The sequence below is a fragment of the Xyrauchen texanus genome, chromosome 35 (genome assembly GCF_025860055.1).
Source record: "Xyrauchen texanus isolate HMW12.3.18 chromosome 35, RBS_HiC_50CHRs, whole genome shotgun sequence".
Lineage (NCBI taxonomy): Eukaryota > Metazoa > Chordata > Actinopteri > Cypriniformes > Catostomidae > Xyrauchen > Xyrauchen texanus.
Genome location: NC_068310.1, coordinates 31,411,832 through 31,427,490, shown reverse-complemented (window position 1 = coordinate 31,427,490; position 15,659 = coordinate 31,411,832). Strand labels below are relative to the sequence as shown.

The window sequence follows — 15,659 nt, the reverse complement described above, 5'->3', positions numbered from 1 at the left end:
GTGTTATTGTATGACCTACATTTGAGTTATTCAATTAAAGTAATTTAAATATTTATTTAAAATATTAAAGTAGCCTCTGCTTCTGAGACATCAATCCACACATCTTATCACGTGGCTTGATTTGCATGACCCCGTGGAGACTCACAGCATGTGGAGGGTCATGCTACATTCCGCGATCCACGGACAACTTACCACGTGCCCCATTGAGAGCGAGAACCACTTAATCGCAACCACGAGGAGGTTACCCCATTTGAATCTACCATCTTCAGAAACCGGGCCAATTTGGTTGCTTAGTAGACCTGGCTGGATTCACTCAGCACACCCTGGATTTGAGCTTGCGACTCCTGGGGTGGTAGTCAGTGTCAATACTTGCTGAGCAACCCAGGCCCTCAATTAAAGTTATTAAGCTGTAACAACGTTTAAATAGCAAATCTGAGTTAAGTCTACTTGCAAGGGATAGTTCGCCCTTTACCTGTTACAGATTGTAAAACCTGAGATCACCTACCTTTTGGGGCCCAGCCAGCGGTCGAGAGAAATGGCTTATTAAACATACTAAACAATGTTTTTTTGAAAATGTAAAAATATAATTATAGTTAGATCTGTATAAAATAGTTAAAATGCATGGAAGTCTATGGAGAGTCCCCACAATGATATAAAAACGTGTGTGTGTGTGTGTGTGTGTGTGTGTGTATTCATTCACCCCCAGGCATTCTTATGGAAGTCTCTGGCAAAATATCAGCTCACCACTTCCCACTCTTTTTCTTCTTAATTTTTTTCTAGCAGACCATTTTCTTGGTTCACCCCATCCCTGTGGTGTCCATTAGGATCACAAAATACAGTATGTAAAATCAAAAGCGATGGACGGAAATCAGTTCAAGCAGTAATGCCATTGCATGACTACAGAGAATACAAACATATGCTTATATAGACTAATAGAGACTGGCTTAAATATTTTTATGTTGACTAGCCTGAAAAATTATGCTAATCATGCATATTTTGGATCGACTGATTGAGAACAGCTCAGATGAATGTTGTGGAATATTATGCAACAGAGAACAATGGCAAAATTCTTCTTTTTTTCTGTAATGAAATACATCTTTCTGAAGAAAAAAAATTATGTGTGTGTCTTTCTGCCTGGAGTGATTTTTACGTACATAAAAGGGTTTGAGTTTTAGATGCTGTCTATGTGTTGATATTGCACGCTTTATTGTCTTAATGATGCTTGAAAACACATGCTTATCTATCCTTTTTAGGATGATGAATAAAATCTGTCCCTTTAAATTTTGCCACTCAGCACAGAACCCACTACAGAGCGTTAAACTATTCACAATTACAAGCAGGAAACTCAGGGGAGAGCACAAAAAAATAAATAAATAAATACAAAAGAGGCTAAAAAATGTTGGTCTAATAAAAACCAGAAACACTGTGGTTGCTGGAAATAATCTCTGTAGTTGAAGATGGACAAATTTCTATTTAGAGATGCAGCAGAAAATAGTTCACATGTTCAGATTTCTCCAGGGGTGAAAATAATACTGAAAAATCATACTCAAGTAAAAGTATTGTTACTTCCCAAAAAATGTGGTATGAGTAGAGTAAAAGTAGCTGTCCTAAAAACTACTCAAGAGTAAAAGAGTAGCTCATTTAAAAGTACTCACAAGTAGTGAGTATTGAGTACTGAGTTGCAAAATGTCTAGGTTATTGTTGTAACCTCCATTTACTGATGGAGGGAATGAGACTTGTGTCAAATGAAGCGACACTAGGTCTTTCTTGAAGGCCTCGGTTACCTCTGAAATTGAGAATTGGCCAATGAGAAATTGGCAGACAGACATACGGGTATAAAAGGAGGGAATCGTGCATCTGTTTAGTCAGGTGTTGCGCTGAGGAGCCGAGAAAAAGGTTAGGCTTTTACAGTGGCTCAGTTCAGCGTCGTGGCTGGGGGTACACAACGTTTCATTCCCTCCATCAGGGAACGGAGGTTGCAACAGTAACCTAGACATTCCCCGTCTGTCGCTCACTCGACGTTGTGGCAAATGAAGCGACACTAGGGGTCCCTATTCAATCACGCCATGCGCTGAACCGTGTACGTGAGCTGCTGATGCAGGTGTGGGCAGGCAGTTGTGTGCCAAACCAGCAAGCTGCATCAGACTGCACGTACCCTTCCCCAACGCCCCATAAAAAAACGTCATCAACTTTTTAGGTTCCCGGCATCCTGAAGCCCCCTTCAACAAGCAACATGCTAAGCATGGGAGCAGGCCACGCCAGCCGCGCCTTTTCTCTCTCTATGTTTCTTGCACAGAGTCAAAGCGGCTGGGGCCATTTAACGCTATAACATGCATCGTGAAGGCATTCTTTTCCAACTCGTATTCTTTCAGGGGGAAAATACCCCTCGGAGACCACATCCTGCCCAAGCTGGGGGGAGGTTAAGGGTGGCAAATACGTCACATGGGTTTTCAGGCCACATGTGGAAGTGGCGCGGTGGTAGATCCTACCTGCTGCGAGGGAGGAGTTGCTACAAACACAGCGACCGGGGGGGGGGCAGAGGCGTCTGCCCAAGGGAGATGAGGGTCCTCCGGTAGGGGGACCGTACCACGGAAAATACACACAGGGGGATTAATCCATGCAGGCCAACCCTGTGGAGGACCTATTCTAGTACAGATTAATTAGTACAGTAGTGGGTCTAGTTGTGTAATTCGCTAAATTTGCGGACCAGAGGGCTAGGGAGGAAGGACATCCAGGGAGCATGAGTTTAGTGGACTATCCTGGGAGAAAGAGCGCACATGATCACCTCAGTGGAGGGGAAGGGCACTATGTGCAAGCAGAACACCCGGTCAGACGTTCCGTATTCCTGTGTTCTACGTGCTCGGACCTGAGAGAACATGGGACAAGACCGACTCAACCCTGAGATTGTAAAATCTTGTAAAGGTATTGGGTGTTGCCAGCCCGCCACTCTGCAGATGTCTGCTAGGGAGGTGCACACTCAACTTCTCGTTGAGTGTGCTCGAACCTGCAAGGGGGCAGGCATGGCCTGGGTGTGATGGGCCAATGCGATGACGTCGAGACAGTGTTCCCTTTCTGCTGTCCACCAAAGCATACAAAGATCTGCTCAGAACATCTAAAGCTCTGCGTGCGGTCCACATAGGTACACAAAGCATGCACCGGACACAGCAACGATAAGGCTGGGTCTGCCTCCTCCTGGGGCAGCTTCGCTTGCTGGTTCACTACCTCTGAGGGAGTTGTAGGAACCTTGGGCACGTAGCCCGGTCGGGGTCTTAAGATGATGTGAGCATCTGCCGGACTGGACTCCAGGCAAGTGTCGCTGGCAGAGAACGCTCGCAGGTCCCCAAGCCTCTTGATGGAAGCGAGCGCAATCAGGTGTGCCATCTTCAAGGAGAGGGCTCTAAGCTCGACTAACACTAGTGGATCGGGGGTGTCTGAAGGCCCGAAAGGACCACACAGAGATCCCATGAGGGGAACAGGCATGGCCTGGGAGGGTTCAGCCTCCGGGCGCCTCTAAGGAACCTATCAAGCAATTGGCCTTTTTCACTGAGAAAAGCCCTTACAGGTGCAGCTGGTTATGTTCAGCTGTAAACTGCCCTTGAGGAATTCTCCACATCCATAAGAGTTCAAGTTTTTATGTGTGATTTGATTTGAGACTCTCTCTAGCCAATCATGTTGATAGATAAAATAAAATCAGGACAGGGAAGTAGCGAACACAGATGGTGGGAAAATAGCGCAGTAAAAGTACAGTTACAGTACTTAAAATATACTCAAGTAAAATTATAAACATTTTAAACTACTTAAAAAGTACAATTCTTGGGAAAAAAGTAGTTAATTACTGTAACGTGAGCATTTGTAATATGATACACCCCTGCGTTCTACAAATATCCCATCCCTTGTCTGTTAATCGAGTGTATTGAGTATTTAGGCTTATTTGATTGTACTTTCAGCTGCCAATAACAGTATAGTATTCTCTACTCTGTTTAACACATTTTGCCATGTTTAATCCTAGTATTATACTTTTGTCATTTTTGGCCCGTTTATTTTCTGACGAGTAAAAGCCAATGTAAAACTAGTCTAAATCATATATTTGCTAGGGTGATTCTAAATGGATGTAAGGGTATTACTTAATGATTGCTAAATGGTTGCTTGCTGGACCAAGTCAAAAGAGACCATCCCCAAATCTCTATTATTTGGAGCCGTATTACAGAAATATCCTAACTTTAGAATCCTATCTTATGTGCTTGGTAACCATGGCAATTTTAGTTAGGATCTAATTCAGGACAAAAGCTATTACAGAATAACATTTCATAAGTGCATTATCTTATCTTAACTACCGTTAGGATTTGATCAGATCTTAAATTAAGATAGGAAGTTTCTGGAATATGCCCCCTGGTCCCTAGATATATGTGTGGTGCTTTTAATGAATATTCACCCTAAAATAAGTTTATGGTGCCGTTCTATGTTGACATCACGTGAAAGTTGCAGAAAAGACCTGCTGGCTCTGGTTATTTGGAGACAAATAAAGATTCAATTATATTCTAAGACACAATCGACTGTCTTCAAAGTACAGTTTGACGCCCACCATCACTAACAAGTCTAAACGCACTGATTTTTCTTGGCAAGCAGTTTGGACATCTACAATCATACTTGTGTGCCAAACTTATCCTTCATTCAGCATGTGCCATGGCAGACAGACATTTCGGGATTCTTCCTTTTGGATCAAACTGCATACTCATGCTCATGTTAGGGCTCACAAATGACAATGTTCAGAAACATGAGTCATTATGTTGATCAACAAAACCTTTATTCGGTGATGCCAATCATGCCCAAAATTAAAATGGAGCGAGGTATGTGCAAGTGTGTTTGCATGTACAGACCTATGTGTGATTGAGTTGAAGATTTACTCATCCACTACATGTTTGCTTGTTGGAAGAGAATGGGGACAATGTTTGGAGGGTTTAAAGGCAGAAATGTGAAGCTTATAATTTATTAAAATCACTTACATTAATGCCTTGGTGAAATCTGGTGTATTATTTGAGCTTTAAAATTGTTTATATCATCGTTTTTATGCTCTGATGTATATTAAAGTATTTACGACGTATGTTTTTAAAGTCTTGTGGCAATCCTTTTGAAACAGTGACCATTTTAACGTTAACAAATTGGCCCTTATTCACCTTTTTAAGAAAGGTTGAAAATTAATCTTTGTGGTAATCAGCATTATGCCACAAATGATGTTGATTGAGCTTAACTTGTATTGATCCTGTAATATTACATTACACTGATCTTGTTTGTTGCTTGTTTAAACTGGTCTAGCTGACGTGGATCTCTGGCTCGGCGGCCATGACGTGGATCTCTGGCTCGGCATCTGCCTCCCCCACAGTGAACGTGGAACCAACAATCTGTAGGGCAATGTCAATATACTGACCCAGGCTGTGGATACTCTGACCATCTGGCATCAGAAAAGAGATGGGCTCATTCAGTCCAAATCGGAAACAGTCTTTGAGGGCCACCTCATTAAAATACACCCTGCAGGCCAGAGCGCAGAATTCCTCCACATAATCCTCCAGGGGTCGACTCCCCTGGCGTAGAAGGAGGAGCTGAACTGCTGGGTTAATCTTGTGTCAGTCAGGTATTCTGTAACGACGCTGCTGGCACTGATGATGATAAAGACGATGACAATGAAGTATAGAACCCAAGTGCATATTTATTCCAAATGTGAAATCCCAAAAATCCTAACTATAAATGTGAGCAAAACACAAAACATGAACTTGACTGTAAACTTGAATTGACATAAACTTGACTAGAATATAAACAATGACTTGACCTAACATGACAACGTTACCAAACACAATACCTGACAAAGGACAATAAAACATGAGGGCTTAAATACATGGACAAGGGGTAAAACGATTACAAGGGAACCAATGAACAGACAGAACTGATAACAAGATATATGTTATGAATTTCCATGAATTTCCATGCTGGTTGATGTTGACTTAGTGCTGGTCTAACTGGAGATCTAGCATAGTCATGCAAACCTTAATAAAGCTGGTCAATGGTGGTGACCAGCAATCCTGGTCTTTCCAACCAGTGAGTGAAGGTTTCAGGACTTCTACAGAAGCCCAACGCAGGTGCTACTAAGCTCCTCGGAATGTGTCGACACTAATCCTGATTCACTTTAACTATTAAAGCATCTAATATGTTTTGATTTATCTGTTCGCCATGATAAGCTACTGCGTTTCCGGAAAGGTCAGAGGTTATTGCTTTCCTGGAGCTCAAAGTTAATGCTCTCTGTTGGAGTCTCTTCATGTTAGCGGAGTACACTAGGGACAGATTAAACATATGTACTCATGGCTTTACTAAAAGCTTCACTGTGCCTTGTAATTTTTGTGGAAACAGGCCCTGTTTACTTGTTACTTGATTTCTTTTGAAGTGACAGTTTTATGGGGTATGTTTGCTTGAAGGAAGCAATTAGCCATCTTTTCCTGGTATAGAAGTGGGAAGAAGCCACTTGTCAACATCTGAAATAATGACTTTGATGGGCATTTATGGGTCTGAAGTTTCATGGCACGTAAAGTATGTCTGCAATATGTCGCTTTTTGAATTGTTGCTAAGCAACTTTGCATTAAACAGAGGGACATGTAGGGTTATCTGTGCACTTGTTTCTCTTCATTGTCAAGCAAACTAATAGATACAGGTTGAGCATGCTTTCTTCTGCATACCATTCCTACATTTTTGCTCCTTCACTTTAAAGTTCAAGATGAAGGGAAGAACAGCTGGGGCATCTGAAGCCAATGGGAGAGTGTGGTAGGTGGTGTAAAGTGAAAGTTAAGTATTGTGGGTAAGTGTTTGTGACAGGTGTCCACTGTGTCTTGCTTGAAAGGGACAACAGTTATATTTAGCACCACTGACAAGTTTCCACCACTCCTGTCAGGCTACCGCATACCTATAATTACAGTGTGCGTGTATACGTTTCTGTTTTACTGGGTTTCCCAGGGACAAGAGGTAGCATTATTCTGGAATTTTAACATCAGAGGCTCACAAAAGATATAGTATTGTGGGAGTTCTTGTTATGTTAGTATCTCACTTTCTAAAACATTATATTTTTTGTATACTATTTTGCTCTCTTCCACTCTTTGTAGGTATTTGAGTTTTTATGATCATCATCCGAACCCTATAATTTATTAAAATGACTGTTCAGACCATAATTAATTTAAATGTCCATGTACTGCAAAGAGATAATTATTAAAACACAGTTTTTGTTTCCCCAGTAACCTTCGTGGGGCTCATTTCCATACAGGCACATAGGCACACGTTATGCTGTACTTCACCTCCACCTAGTGGACTGGACCAACTTCACTCAGGAAGCAGAAATTTTGTGGTAATTTTGATGTACAGTAGGTAGGGCCTTGTTCAAATACTAAATCTCACTTCTTCATCTCCTTCCAGAAAAAAATTAAAAAAATAAATAAAAGAAATAGCACTTTTGATTTTTTCATATTAAGGGAATATTCTGGATTCAATACAAGTGAAGCTCAGTCAACAGCATTTGAAGCATAATGTTGATTAACCATGACAATTAAGCTAGACTTGTCCCTCCTTTTCTTAAAAAAATAAAATGAAAATTCTGGGTTACAGTGATGCACTTATAATGGAAGTGAAGATATTCTGTGAAGACAAAATGTAAACAATATACATGTAAACATGATATTTGTCTGAAAAAAGACTGTAAAGTTATGTTCAAATTTACAACTTCTGTACCATGACGGCATACCACTGTAAACCCTAATATGACCATAAAAGTTATGATATATATACAATTTTATAAGACAAGGAGGCAACTGAGATTTGTCCTCCACCACCCGGATTGAGGGGAGTCACTACGCCACCACGAGGATTTAGAGCGCATTGGGAATTGGGCATTCCAAAATGGGGAGAAAAGGGAAGAGGAGAAAAAAAACAACAACAACAAAAAAACAACAACAATAATATAGAATGAGTAAGCATAGCCAAAATTTTACTGGTAATGTGTGTGTGTGTGTGTGTGTGTGTGTGTGTGTGTGTGTGTGTGTGTGTGTGTGTGTGTGTGTGTGTGTGTAAAACTTGGCATTTTAAAAGGAATTACACATGATGTTTGAAATATCAGTGTAATGTGACACAATTGCCCAACGTCATACAGTATGCTGTGCTCTATTTACATAAATACAGTACCTTATGAGCTCTAAAAGCATTTCAAAACCTGTGCCTACACACTGTCATTTCAAATTTAGTGGCAATAAAGTGACTGTGATGTGTGTATGGAAACTGTTTAATTGGATGTTCTTTGAAGGAAGTGGAGTGGTGGGTTTCCCTGTCAACACCATCTTCTCAGTAGCACATGAGGTCAGACAGGAGGAGGGTGTTCTAAACTGCAAACAAAATGAAATTTAAGACACTCTCCATATCTCTCCCTCCTCATCTGTGAATCCTCCAATCCAAACTCACATTGTTATTCTTGATGTCCTCTAAGATTTATGCAGTTCTCTGAGGATCTTCCTTCACTTTGCCACATTGTGATAGGTATGACGTTTATATGTTAGATCAAATCAGTGCTACACCTATTATACCTACACTATATAACTGGATTTGGAATTATTTTATGTGCTGTCAGATTCCCATGAAATTAACCATTCATACATACATAAGTTGTTTGCAACTTTTCACGACCTTTGGAAGTGAAACACTTGCAAATTAGACAAATGCAAAACAGAGCCGTTGCAAAATGATGTTCTTAAAGATAACATGTTAAGAGATAACATCTATTTATATTATAGTACAAGCTCAAACATATCAATGTAAATGATCATAAAAGTGATTGTATGTCAAAAGAGTTGTGTACAAATGTTTTTACTTACCAAATTGCCTAGTTTATAAAATCTCTACAATTCTTTAGGTTTGCATCAGGGATGTGTGCTGACATCTTGGGGGCAGGGGCTCAAGTAAAAAAAAAAAGGGCACTTCTCATAATTATTAATTTAAAAAACACATTTTAAACAAATATACTGTATTAACACAACTCTGAATTTGATCCTATTAATTTGCAGTGCCATGTCAAATTTATACAAATTACCGCATTTTAATTAGTTAACACCTAATTTGCATATCAATGTAGAGATTGTGATGACGTTATTAGCCACAAATGTTCCTGTATTCACCTGTAATGTCTCCATTAAGTACAGTACATTAGCCTTTATGGCCATGATATATTGCTTTAGCTAAACTTTAGCTAACTTATTACATTAGCCAGTAGCTCATGAGTCATGCATGTTAGCAAAACACAAGTTAACTATATTTGTCTTTTGGCTAATTAGCTGTAAAGTCGAGGCACTGGAAGCTTAGTCTTTTGTTCATCACTACTCACCTCCACACAAGCTAAGAAAAACACAACTGGGATAGGAGCTGGGAGGGGTTGCTGCCTGTGTGTCTGATGTGCCTATGTGTGCTGCAGAGAGAGAGAGAGAGAGAGAGAGAGAGAGAGAGAGAGAGAGAGAGAGAGAGAGAGAGAGAGAGAGAGAGAGAGAGAGAGAGAGAGAGAGAGAGAGAGAGAGAGAGAGAGGATGGCATCGGAACTTGACAATGTCTCATCTCCAGACCTGATATTTGGATTTTTTATTCAATGAATATATTTGTTTAACAGAAGAGCTGTTTTTTTTTTCTTTTTTTCATTTATTAGGAAAAAATACAAAATAAGCACCCCAGAAAAAAGGGCTCAAGCCCCCTTTGATGTCTATGTGTGCACCTGCCTGCTTTGCATGGACTGCTTACAACAGGAAACATTGCATTTAAAGTGTAGAAATGTCTGTGACTGACAAGTATTTCAGACTCATTCATAAACATATATAATAATATGAAAATGTACAGTGTATATAATACACACAATATGTAACAAACAGTATACTATATATATATATGTATATATATATATATATATATATGTATATATATACACTCACCTAAAGGTTATTAGAACACCTGTTCAATTTCTCATTAATGCAATTATCTAATCAACCAATCACATGGCAGTTGCTTCAATGCATTTAGGGGTGTGGTCCTGGTCAAGACAATCTCCTGAACTCCAAACTGAATGTCAGAATGGGAAAGAAAGGTGATTTAAGCAATTTTGAGCGTGGCATGGTTGTTGGTGCCAGACGGGCCGGTCTGAGTATTTCACAATCTGCTCAGTTCCTGGGATTTTCACGCACAACCATTTCTAGGGTTTACAAAGAATGGTGTGAAAAGGGAAAACATCCAGTATGTGGCAGTCCTGTGGGCGAAAATGCCTTGTTGATGCTAGAGGTCAGAGGAGAATGGGCCGACTGATTCAAGCTGACAGAAGAGCAACTTTGCCTGAAATAACCACTCGTTACAACCGAGGTATGCAGCAAAGCATTTGTGAAGCCACAACACGCACAACCTTGAGGCGGATGGGCTACAACAGCAGAAGACCCCACCGGGTACCACTCATCTCCACTACAAATAGGAAAAAGAGGCTACAATTTGCAAGAGCTCACCAAAATTGGACAGTTGAAGACTGGAAAAATGTTGCCTGGTCTGATGAGTCTCGATTTCTGTTGAGACATTCAGATGGTAGAGTCAGAATTTGGCGTAAACAGAATGAGAACATGGATCCATCATGCCTTGTTACCACTGTGCAGGCTGGTGGTGGTGGTGTAATGGTGTGGGGGATGTTTTCTTGGCACACTTTAGGCCCCTTAGGGCCAGTTGGGCATCGTTTAAATGCCACGGCCTACCTGAGCATTGTTTCTGACCATGTCCATCCCTTTATGGCCACCATGTACCCATCCTCTGATGGCTACTTCCAACAGGATAATGCACCATGTCACAAAGCTCAAATCATTTCAAATTGGTTTCTTGAACATGACAATGAGTTCACTGTACTAAAATGGCCCCCACAGTCACCAGATCTCAACCCATTAGAGCATCTTTGGGATGTGGTGGAACGGGAGCTTCGTGCCCTGGATGTGCATCCCACAAATCTCCATCAACTGCAAGATGCTATCCTATCAATATGGGCCAACATTTCTAAAGAATGCTTTCAGCACCTTGTTGAATCAATGCCACGTAGAATTAAGGCAGTTCTGAAGGCGAAAGGGGGTCAAACACAGTATTAGTATGGTGTTCCTAATAATCCTTTAGGTGAGTGTATATAATGCAGTAAGGCTGATAGTCACTTGCCAGTGTGTTGTTAAAAGAAATATAATTTATGACAGTCCAGTGTGAGATTAATATAGTTCACTGCATATATATATATATATATATATATATATATATATATATATATATATATATATATATATATATATATATATATATATATATATATATATATATATATATACATACATACATACATACATACATACATACATACATACATACATCCATACAAATAGTTAGTTCCGGTACTCAAATCTGATTGGATGAGAGACGTTCCATGAGCACTGATGGTCTGACAGCATCAGCACTCTGGCTTCACTGTGTGTATCACTCCACTTGTGTTCATGCCATTATAAACTAAAGTGTAAGAGCAGGGCAGATCTGTTAGGAGTTACTGTCTTTATTTTTGAAATTACATATGTGTGTAATATGAGCCAGTTGGTGAAGTAAATTGAATCTGTTACTGGTGATCATATGTGCTCTCTCTCTCTCTCTCTCTCTCTCTCTCTTTCTCTCTCACACACACACATACATCCTTGTTTATCCAATAACTTATTAGATACAGCACAAGCCATGATACAATTTGAAGTGAAATTTTTGAATTACTATTAAGGCTTGGACACATCATTTGTTTTGAACCAGCAACAGCAGATTATGATCCGTTGTGTAATAAAGTAGTTCCATGCACAAATGCATTTTTATGAACATAGGCCTACTCGGTTTTTTAGGCCTGCGGCTGAATCACTGCAGTGCTGATGTAGTGCCATATTGCACTCTTGTTCGTGTTATACTTAAATATATAGGCAATGAACTTTGTTAATCTCACACTGGACTGTCATAAATTATATTTATTTTTACAACACACTATATGTATATTTAACTCACACACACACACACACACACACACACACACACACACACACACACACACACACACACACACACACACACACGTTGTGTGTTTTATGGGGACTTTCCATAGACATAATGGTTTTTATACTGTACAAACTTTATATTCTATCCCCTAAACCTAACCCTACCCCTAAACCTAACCCTCACAGAAAACATTCTGCATTTTTACATTTTCAAAAAACATAATTTAGTATGATTTATAAGCTGTTTTCCTCATGGGGACCGACAAAATGTCCCCACAAGGTCAAAAATTTCGGGTTTTACTATCCTTATGGGGACATTTGGTACCCACAAAGTGATAAATACACGCTCTCACACACACACACACACACACACACACACACACACACACACACACACACACACACACACACACACACACACACACACACACATATGTTAAACCCTAAACATCATTCGATACTTGCTATATAAAGTTTTAATTCATATTCAATTCATATTTTCTGGAATATAGAATTCTAATATGTATTCTGGTTCGTCCTCAGCATAGTACTGGACAAAATCACGAATTCTAGCTCATGAATATTAATATAATATAATCACATCGACGTTACTTCACCTTCCAAGCGCGTTCAGTCACGTGACTAATTAATATTCATGAGCCAAGCCTCCGTAATAGGATTGGCAAATTCGCATTCAATCTAGGAAGTTAAATATTTCGCGAAGTGATTAAACGCGCTGAAGCGTTTTACAACGAGTATTTTCTATATCTATAGCGACGTCTCGTGCAAAACGATTAATAAAAACACAAACAAACGCCTAAACTGAGACGGTAGGCTGTTGTTTACTTGACTTTCTATTGGTGAGGTAGAGCACGAGCCATCATCGATGTATAAACCCATCCTTATATCAGAAAATGTCCTTTATATGAATAAATTGACTTCGTTGTAAAAACGTTTCAGATACGTTTTTATTTGTTAAGGGGAACATTTACTGCACGTTTTGAGACATTTATCAGCGATATTTGTTGGAAATGTGAGATTTGAGATTGCCATGACAACGTGTCACCAATGCACGTGGACCAAAACATAAACATCATCATTGCATTCAGAGATCCAAGTGATGCAAACCTTTAAGATCACATGTATATACATTCTAAAAATGAATAAAAAAGCATTTTTATTTGTGGTTTTAGACACGTATGTTCTGGACTAAATTAAACCTCTGTTATTGTTGGCTTTACCTGCGTCAGTTTTGACGAACTAACTTTGATTAACTTGCTGTTGCTCTGAAGGACAGGAAAGGGGGCTTCACCATGGCAGGAGATGAAGTTCGGCAAAGGAAAGGAGGTGGCCGCAAGAAGTCCAAGAAGGGGAAAGGGAAAGGTGGTCTGGATCGACCGAGCAGTCTAGATGGGCAAAATGACCTGCTTTTAATTCCTCCTACATCACCACCCAAGAAGCCTGCAGAGAAGACCAAAACGGCCCAGGCTAACATTGAAGATGAGTCTGCCAAATCTATCTGCCTGCAGGTTCTGTTCCCCTACCTGCTGGCTGGGATGGGGATGGTAGTGGCAGGCATGGTTCTGGATAGTGTCCAGGTGAGATAATTCAGGTTCTTTGGGCTTTTGGAGAGCTTTCTGCAACTTTCCATAATATTTTATTACCTGGTGTGATTTTCCAACAGTTTGAGCACATAGTTACACATGCCAGGTTGATGCTATGGCAGCTAATGTTCTCACTTTAATTATCCAGGCAGCGAGTCAAGTCAATGTCCATTTTCAATTTATGGACAAAACATTTGAAATAACACGAGGGTGAGTAAATGATGACAGAATTGTCATTTTGGATGAATAAAACCTTTAATATGTAATCAGTCCGCAAATTTAGCAAGCTTACCAATGAACCGATCATTAAAGGAATATTCTGGGTTCAATACAAATTAAGCTCAGTCGGCTGCATTTGTAGCATAATGTTGGATTTTTTGGCTTGTCCCTTGTTTATTTAAAAAAGAAGCAAAAATCGAGGTTGCAGTTATGCATTTACTATAGAAGTGAATGGGGCCAGTCCATAAACATAAAAATACACACAGTTTAAAATATATGCTCACAAGATGTAAACATATACATGTTATACATTATACATCACACTAAAATCATGTTAACACATAATGTTTATCCGGTACTTTTGAAACAATGTGTATTTTAACGTTTTAAACTGGCCCCATTTACTTACATTGTAAATGCATTGCAAATTTTTTGTAGGAATTAACATTATGACACAAATGCTGTTCATTGAGCTTAACTTGTATTGAACCTGGAATGTTCCATTAAAGCCACAGTTTTCAAAACTGGGAGGAGCGCCTCCCCAGGGGGACACCAGAGCATGTAAGGAGAGGCACGGAGAATGATGATAAATTCACCAAGTAAAATCAAAAGATAAATAAATATGATAGAAAATGTACTGCAAAGAAAAATTTAAATGAATAGCTTTACAGACAGTATCCCAGACCATAGCTCTACTGCGTTATTGTTAATTTCGAGAGCGCATCCATGTACCGATTGTGCGAGCGCAAATCACTCTGCTTGCACGTGGATTTCCTGTATGTGCGTTACTGCTCTATGAAATCTCCCTGCTCTCTCTCAGAAAGTGTGTGTGTGTGTGTGCGCTCTCAATGTATCCTGTTCACTCACAAATCTATTATAAATCCTGCGTCTGTTCATTCATACATGTATTCTGCCTCTACACTCACCTAAAGGATTATTAGGAACACCATACTAATACTGTGTTTGACCCCCTTTCGCCTTCAGAACTGCCTTAATTCTATGTGGCATTGATTCAACAAGGTGCTGAAAGCATTCTTTAGAAATGTTGGCCCATATTGATAGGATAGCATCTTGCAGTTGATGGAGATTTGTGGGATGCACATCCACGGCACGAAGCTCCCGTTCCACCACATCCCAAAGATGCTCTATTGGGTTGAGATCTGGTGACTGTGGGGGCCATTTTAGTACAGTGAGCTCATTGTCATGTTCAAGAAACCAATTTGAAATGATTCGAGCTTTGTGACATGGTGCATTATCCTGCTGGAAGTAGCCATCAGAGGATGGGTACATGGTGGCCATAAAGGGATGGACATGGTCAGAAACAATGCTCAGGTGGGCCATGGCATTTAAACGATGCCCAATTGGCACTAAGGGGCCTAAAGTGTGCCAAGAAAACATCCCCCACACCATTACACCACCACCACCAGCCTGCACAGTGGTAACAAGGCATGATGGATCCATGTTCTCATTCTGTTTACGCCAAATTCTGACTCTACCATCTGAATGTCTCAACAGAAATCGAGACTCATCAGACCAGGCAACATTTTTCCAGTCTTCAACTGTCCAATTTTGGTGAGCTCTTGCAAATTGTAGCCTCTTTTTCCTATTTGTAGTGGAGATGAGTGGTACCCGGTGGGGTCTTCTGCTGTTGTAGCCCATCCGCCTCAAGGTTGTGCGTGTTGTGGCTTCACAAATGCTTTGCTGAATACCTCGGTTGTAACGAGTGGTTATTTCAGGCAAAGTT

The 15,659-nt window shown here is 40.1% G+C and overlaps 1 protein-coding gene across 2 annotated transcripts in view; it reads left to right on the top strand.

The window, feature by feature from the left end:
- The window catches only part of LOC127629277 (solute carrier family 41 member 1-like), a 94,670-nt gene that overhangs the window by 55,844 nt on the left and 23,167 nt on the right, over nt 1-15,659 (top strand). The window contains exon 2 of one of the 2 annotated variants that reach the window (XM_052106434.1): nt 13,385-13,690. In XM_052106434.1, coding sequence (XP_051962394.1) covers nt 13,406-13,690 — 285 coding nt within the window. In that variant the 5' untranslated portion in view covers nt 13,385-13,405. Of the gene's footprint in view, nt 1-13,384; nt 13,691-15,659 lie in introns of those variants that run through there. The other variant, XM_052106437.1, reaches the window with a different exon arrangement.